The sequence below is a fragment of the Sarcophilus harrisii genome, chromosome 1 (assembly GCF_902635505.1).
Source record: "Sarcophilus harrisii chromosome 1, mSarHar1.11, whole genome shotgun sequence".
In the NCBI taxonomy this organism is placed as follows: Eukaryota; Metazoa; Chordata; class Mammalia; order Dasyuromorphia; family Dasyuridae; genus Sarcophilus; species Sarcophilus harrisii.
This window is the reverse complement of record NC_045426.1, coordinates 677,742,872-677,750,269: the sequence shown is the minus strand read 5'-3', so window position 1 is coordinate 677,750,269 and position 7,398 is coordinate 677,742,872. Positions and strand designations below refer to the sequence as shown.

Below are 7,398 nucleotides of genomic sequence, written 5' to 3'. Positions count from 1 at the left end.
GCAATGTAGCTCTTTTGGTGTTTACCTCTAAACTAGAGTGAATAGACACCCAGACTTGAAGATGGAAGAGAAAACAAAGTATTAAAAAAATCTATTATGTGTTAGGGTAGCAAGATGGCACAGTGGATAAAACACTAGCCCTGGAATGAGGAGGATCTGAATATAAATCTAATTTCAGACACTTAATCCTTATTGCCTTGGGGAAAAAAAATGTTTAGAAATATATTTTTGTTTTAAAAGAAATATTTTTGTTTTAAGATACATCCTGAACAATTTTGCAATGTAATACAACAAAACATTGAGAAACATATATTTGTCTTAAAAGGTTAATTTCCGCAGAGGAAAAAAATATTTTAAAAACACCCTACTAAGTGGCAATCACTGTGTTAAGTGAGATATTACAAATATTCTCATTTGATCCTCACTGCTATTGTGTGAACCTGAGTCCATTGCCTTCTCTCCCAGGATCTAGGAAATTGTGAAATGCTTTTGTAGTGAAGTGCTGACCTACATGTATTGCAAGGGAACATCTTCATGTTTCCTAGACAAGTGAAATCAGAAATCCTCGGCCTCTCTCTCTCCCTGCTCTCCCATTAGGCTACAGGATTCACTAAAGGTTGGGACCTTTTATCATCATTTAAAACCCCAGGTTTCTCTAGCATGCAGTTACAGGGGTCCTCAAACTAAGGCCAGCGGACCAGATGCAGCAGCTGAGGACGTTTATCCCCCTCACCCAGGGCTATGAAGTTTCTTTATTTAAAGGCCCACAAAACCAAGTTTTTGTTTTTACAATAGTTGGGCCACTGAGGGACAGTGAACTGGCCCCCTATTTAAAGAGTTTGAGGACCCCTTTAACACTGGGATTTGGAGTCAAACTAAATCCAAATCTTGGGTGGATGAAAGTGTCGGGAGGACGGGATATCTGAAATTAACTTTTGGCTCTTAGATTTCTATAGCTCCAGCAGCCAGAAGGCATTAAATCCATCAGCCAGTGTTCATTAATTAACTATATGTGCCAGACACTGTGCAAAAGGCAATCCCTGCTCTCAAGGAGTTTAGAGTCTAACCTGGAAGACTTGCAAACTACTGCGTTAAACACACTTTGCAGGATAAAAATCCTGGACATAATCCCCAGAGAAGGCGCTAAAATAAAGCGGATTGGGAAAAGCTTCTTGTCGAAAGTCGGCTTTTGACTGGCACCTGCAGCCTTTATGTTTGATGCTTTGCTTTAATCAGTGGATTTCTAAGGTACCTCCCTCCAGCTCTAAATCCTTTTAAGCAAAAAGGGCTCAGGATCAGCAAGGACTGGGCTGCTGCGCAGTAGGGCTCGGGGCTCCCCGATCGGGCAACAAAGCGCCCCCTCCCCCAGTAATGGAAGCGGGGCAGAGGGTGCGAAAAAAACCCCCAAGGACCTCGCCCAAATCTCAGTTTCCTCTTCTATGAAATGGGGACTGGTAACTACGTCAGCCCCTGGAGAGCCGACCCGAGCGCACACACAGTGTCTTACACACAGAAAGCGCGCAGATAAATAAACGCTTACTGTCTGCCTCAGTCATGGAGGGGGAAAGAGACAACGAGAAGCGATCTGCAAATTCGGAATTGCTCCATGAATAATAGTAACGGCAGCACGCAGGCAGCGCTTTAAGCTTTGCAAAGCGCTTTTTACCGTCGTGACGCCTATTTTTCATCATTATTTTGTGGGATTAATTGATGCTTTTTCGATTTCCTGAAGGGCCCAAGCCCGGCCCCTACATCCCAGCAGACAACGGGCTGGAGAGAATAGAGGCCCTCGAGTCTGGATGGCGGGAGCCCACCTCCCCCGACCCCACCTCCCCCTTCTTCGCAATCTCCCACCGGAGGCGGTTGTGGCGCGCGCTCCCGCGGGAGCCCCAGCAGTTCCTTTCAGACGCATGCGCAGGAGCCGGCTGCGCGCTGAGGCGGGATCGACAGCGAGAGCGCGGTGAGGGAAGGTGGGGTCGGGAAAGAAGGAACTAGAGCTCGGAGGAAACGCTCGAGCGCGCTCACCCGGCAGCCTCAGAAGTGCCTTTGGGGAGCCTGCGCATGCGCACACGCTAGTCGGGAGCCGAGGTGGTAGAGACCGAGCGCAAGAGCGCGGTAAAGGTAAATGAAGGCGGCGGGGAGAAAGGGATTAGAAGGAACCGGAGGGATCACTCCAGGGCGCTCTCGCGTTGGGCCTGGCAGGCCTTGGGCAACGCATGCGCGCGGGGGGTCTGCGGGCGAGAGCGCGGTAAAAGGCTTGCGGGGCGGGGTAGAAGGGATTAGAGGAGTCGGGAGCGGTCTCGCTTGAAGGGAGCGCATGCGCCAGATCCAGCCGCAGAGCTCTTGAGAGCATTGTAAAAACCAGGGGTCGGCGCGCTCCCGGCCTGTCAGTCCGTTTCTCTTTTCCCGCCCCCTTCCTCTGTGCCCCGCCCTCTCTCCCTTTTTTGGGGGCAGCCGGTAACGTAACGCCGATTTGGGCGCGCGGCGGTCCGCGCACGTGGGGGCACGTTGCGCCGTTGCCCCGCCCCCTTCCCCGCCCCTCGGCCCCTCCCTGTTCCGCGCGCGCGGCGGCGTCGGCTGCGTCTCCGGGTATTTGAATCGCGCTTCCGCCATCTTTCCATCGTTCAGTCAGGCGGAGACGGAGACGCTTCTGGAAGGTAGCGGCTGAGTGCGGCACGGGGGACCGGGTCCGGGCCGATGCGGGGAGGCCGGGGCGGGTGGGTGTTCGAGAAGAAGGCATTGAGGGTCCGGCGCCAAGGAGGCGGCGACGAGGCGGGCCCCACGGTCCCTTCCCCGGAGGGGGTGGGCGCCCGTGTTTAAGGGGAGGCCGCGGCGGGCCGTGCTGGGCTTGGCGCGCTTTGTGTAAGGAGGCCCGGGCCGCGCCGCCCATGTGGAGCCCCCGGGCTGGGAGGGAGCTGGGGAGGAGGCCGCGGGGATGCGTTCGTGAGAGCGGTGGGGGGGGGCGGTTTCGCCTTCCTCCCTTCTCCCCCATCGCTGCCCGCCCCTCCCGCGGCGGGCCCCATGACCAGGCGGTTTTCCCGGACCCTACCCGGCCTCCGCCGCCTCTTTTTGACGTCCCTCGGGGACGCCCTCCGAGTCCTGGCGGTTGAATGAACTGGAAGCTCCAGAGGGGGGGTGGGGGAAAGGGCTTCCGCCATTAGCGCTCATTCATCCCCCTCCTCCTCGCCATCCTCGCCCCACGCGGGTGGGGGAGGAGCCGCCACCTCCGCCGCTGAGGCCTGGGCTGGGGATGAATGGGCCGAACAGGCCTCTGCTGCCAGGCAGGGCCCGCCGAGCGGGGACGGGGGAGGGGGGCGGCTTTGTGGGGCGGCTGGGCACGTGGCGGGCGGGAGCGTGCAATCTCGGGCCTGACGTGCTTGTGTCTCCCCCAGAACCATCACGATGGCCGCCCAAGGAGAACCCCAAGTGCAGTTCAAAGTACGTAATTGTGGAGGGGCTGGCGGGGCTGGTTGCGGCTGGGGAGCCCTGATGGCGGAAAAGCGACTCCTACTGAGACCCGTTGGGCCCCCCCCCTTACATAATAGTCCCTGGAAATAGTTTTATTTGGTAGTTGATGGCTTTTCAAAGTGTAGGCCAAGGCTTGTATTTGTTAGATAATCAAAAAAGCGTTTAGGTGATTTAGTGTATGAAATGGTTTCATGAACCCAGAAAATAACGTTTTTTCATGCTTGATTATGAAAACTAATAGTTCTCAGAATCCACCTCTTGTGGATAGCATATAGAAATGGGGTGTTTCAGAAGGGATGGAGGTGGCATTGTTTGATACTAGAAATTGTGTTCGCCTGTTTTTGAGAAGTCCATTTAAAATACTTTCTTTTTCAACAGCTTGTATTAGTTGGTGATGGAGGTACTGGAAAAACCACATTTGTAAAACGTCACTTGACTGGTGAATTTGAGAAGAAGTATGTAGGTATGTATATATTTTTCAATTATATGCATGAATTTTAGTAACAAATTCAGTGAACTAAATAAAAATGTTTCCCTATTCCAGCCACCTTGGGTGTTGAAGTCCATCCTCTCGTGTTCCATACTAACAGAGGTCCTATTAAATTCAACGTATGGGATACAGCTGGCCAAGAGAAATTTGGTGGTCTGAGAGATGGTTATTACATCCAAGGTACGTATGCAACTGGATTGCATGTTTTGGTGCATCAGCTGTCAGTTTCCAAAAGTTTTCCTTATGATTTATAAACGTCTTTACAAGTGACTTCTATTCTTTGGGGAGCTACTTTATTCTAAGACTGAGATGTCAATTTTGGGGGAAGGGGGGATCTTTTGGGGCATCCAATCCAAATTGTTTGCTGTTAGGTGAAAGGGAAAAAAGTTATCTAAAATTACTTTCATTTTTAAAAAAATCTGATCATATTACAAGTAAAAAGGACTCCCCATATATTTTGTCTGAGATTGTTAAAAGTTGTAGCATAATTTTTCATTGCTTAGACATGTAATAATTATTTAGCTGTTTTTGTAGTAGGTAAACTTTAAGGAACTTTTTAATAATTGAAAGGAAAGTACAGTGGCGCAAGTGCCTAATTGTGACAAATTTTTGTACTTTGAAAATGAATTAAATACATACAATGAATAGTGGAGCAAAGATTGTAGGATTTGGGACTTAGATTTCTCTCAAGAAACTGAAATATAGAATGTTTAAACATCCCCTAGGGCGTTAAATCTAGAATGGTCAGATGCATATAAATGTGTAGCATATTTAGTTTTAAATATTTGCTGTCTTGCTGTCTCTGGAACTTAAGTCATTTTAAATTTTAATGTCAAGACTTTAAATTTATGCTTTTCAGTATTTTTTATCTATTCACTTAGAATTATAATAAAAGGGTTTTTGAGATCCTCTAATAAACAAGCATTTCTATAGAGCTTAATGATATTTGACTCATAGCCATGTGAGATAGGTGCTATCATCACTCCTATTCAAATGAAGAAACAGGCATAGAGAAGCTAAGTGACTTGCTCTGATCAACACAGGCAGTATCTTGAGGCATGATTCAGACAAGAGTTGGGTCTTGTATCTTATAAAGCTCAGCACTTGAGCCATTATTCCTAAGGCATTTGCTCCAGATTAGACAATTCCTGGTGGCAGAACTAGAAGTACTGATGAGAGGTCTCATGAGTTAGATCTTCATTTAATTCCACTTTATTTTTCAGCTCAGTGTGCCATTATAATGTTTGATGTAACATCAAGAGTTACTTACAAGAATGTACCTAACTGGCATAGAGATCTGGTACGAGTATGTGAAAATATCCCTATAGTGTTGTGTGGCAACAAAGTGGATATTAAGGACAGAAAAGTCAAGGCGAAATCAATTGTCTTCCACAGGAAGAAGAATCTCCAGGTAACTCTTAAAAATAATTAAGTGAAGGATTCCTAGGCATATCTATTCATATGAAAAGTACTATTTATAAAACAGGACACTTATCAGGCAACATGAATTGCAATCAGAATAAACATTAAACCTACTTTTAATTTGAAGTGCTTTTGTATCATGTTAATGATACAAAAGATAACCTCTACCTGTTAGCTATTCTACAACTGAAATTTAAAGAATTTTTAATTGCACATTAAGGGATAGCAAAAAGCTTAACTGACAAACTTGTAGAATAGTCTTCTTGAGTATTGAAAAGCTAACTAGTTTTAAAATTTTCTTTTTTTTTTGTACAGTACTATGACATTTCAGCCAAAAGTAACTACAACTTTGAGAAGCCCTTCCTTTGGCTTGCTAGAAAACTTATTGGAGACCCTAATTTGGAGTTTGTTGCCATGCCTGCTCTTGCACCTCCAGAGGTTGTCATGGACCCAGCACTGGCAGCACAGTATGAGCAGGACTTACAGGTATTGGTCATAATCCAGTTAGACAATTTTGCCTTTTAACTTTATTTTCTTTATTTTCTTGCTAACTTTTTAATTTCTTAACCACTTATTCCAGATTGCTCAGACAACTGCGCTCCCTGATGAAGATGATGACCTGTAAGGGAATGAAGCTAGAGCCCAGCGTCAGAGGTCTAGTTTTATAGGCAACTGTCCTGTGATGTCAGTGGTGTAGCGTGTTTGCCACTTTATTATATAGCTGAGCAGAACATGTGCTTAATCTTTGGGATGCTGAAGGAGATGAATGGGCTTCGGAGTGAATGTGGCAGTTTAAAAAATATAATTCATATTTTGGACCTGCGTATTTAGCTGTTTTGGACCGCAATTACGTCCCCTTGAGTTTCAAATATAAGACTGCTGCAGTCCCATCACAATATTCAGTGGTGAATCTTGTTTGTTACTGTCATTCCCATTCCTTTTTTCGTTTAGATCATAATAAAGTTGTATTTCAAATATCTAAGCAAGTGAGCTTTATCCCTTGTTTACAATAAGCATTTTAAAACCTGTTTTGTAAGGTCTGTGGTAGATGTATACCATGTTACTATTTAAATGGCCTTCACATTTTTATGACTAGTTGTTTTTAAAACGTATTTCAAACATCAGTAAAATAACATCTGAGTCATACATTTCACAAATTAAAGATAGGGGCTGGACAGGTTAAAACTTTGTGCTACTGTTAGATGGTCACAACTTGGTAATAAAGTTTAAAAGTGTGAGTGTATAATTTAGTTAAAACTTGAGTTTTCACACTAGCTGAATGTAGTGTACCTAAGGTGACTTGTGGAAGAAGGGTAAAGTTGAAGAATAAAATAATCACATAAGTGTTGTACATTTTTCCTGTGTATGAGCTGTCAATAGAATAGAATTTTAATTTATGTGGATTGAGTATCAATTGAATGCAGCTTTTAAAAGATTATATTGCTTTAACATACATGGGAATGGTAACCATGCTTTAAAAGGGTGGCTTGAGGTGATTATGGAAATAAGCTAGACTCTGTTAACTTCAACTTTGATAAGCTTTAAATCCACTGTAGGCAAAGTGTTCTTGTTGAGAAGGAAGCATATCAAGACAAAAGTCATAAATCAGGTAATGCTGTGATGACCACCACCGGAATAGTGAGAAAAAATGGACCATATTCAGTGATGTCAATCTAAATTGAAGCCTTGGAATGAGTTTTGTATTTTGGGTTCTATAATAAAAGTGAAGCATTTAATTTATTTTTATTTTGCATGGTTTCTCCATTTAGCATTTGATTTTAATTGGAGATGGGGCCCAGGGCAACTCTTCTATGAGAAAGAAGAAATCTTCCAAGTGTGAACTTTTTGCTTAGGTAGTCTATTCCCTATTAACCACTATGATTCTAGAGAACTGACCACTCACCACTTATACTGCCATGGATAAATTTTGTATTATCTATGCTAGTGATAAACATTCTTAAAGTAAGATATAACAAAAACACAGAAGGATAACTTTTTAATTGATGAATTTTAACCAG

At 44.8% G+C, this 7,398-nt stretch overlaps 1 protein-coding gene across 2 annotated transcripts; it reads left to right on the top strand.

Annotated features, from left to right (window-relative positions):
* The first annotated feature begins 1,921 nt into the window (after positions 1 to 1,921).
* RAN (RAN, member RAS oncogene family) lies at positions 1,922 to 7,120 on the top strand. 2 transcript variants are annotated; one of them, XM_031948393.1, is made up of 7 exons: positions 1,922 to 2,121; positions 3,393 to 3,438; positions 3,847 to 3,931; positions 4,013 to 4,138; positions 5,182 to 5,369; positions 5,696 to 5,866; positions 5,961 to 7,120. In XM_031948393.1, exons 2-7 carry the CDS (start codon positions 3,403 to 3,405, stop codon positions 6,003 to 6,005), a joined length of 651 nt encoding a protein of 216 aa, XP_031804253.1. In that variant the 5' UTR covers positions 1,922 to 2,121; positions 3,393 to 3,402; the 3' UTR covers positions 6,006 to 7,120. The 2 variants fall into 2 exon arrangements, with proteins under 2 accessions (XP_031804253.1, XP_031804252.1); XM_031948392.1 differs by lacking the exon at positions 1,922 to 2,121 and adding an exon at positions 2,553 to 2,657.
* The last annotated feature ends 278 nt before the right edge of the window (positions 7,121 to 7,398 follow it).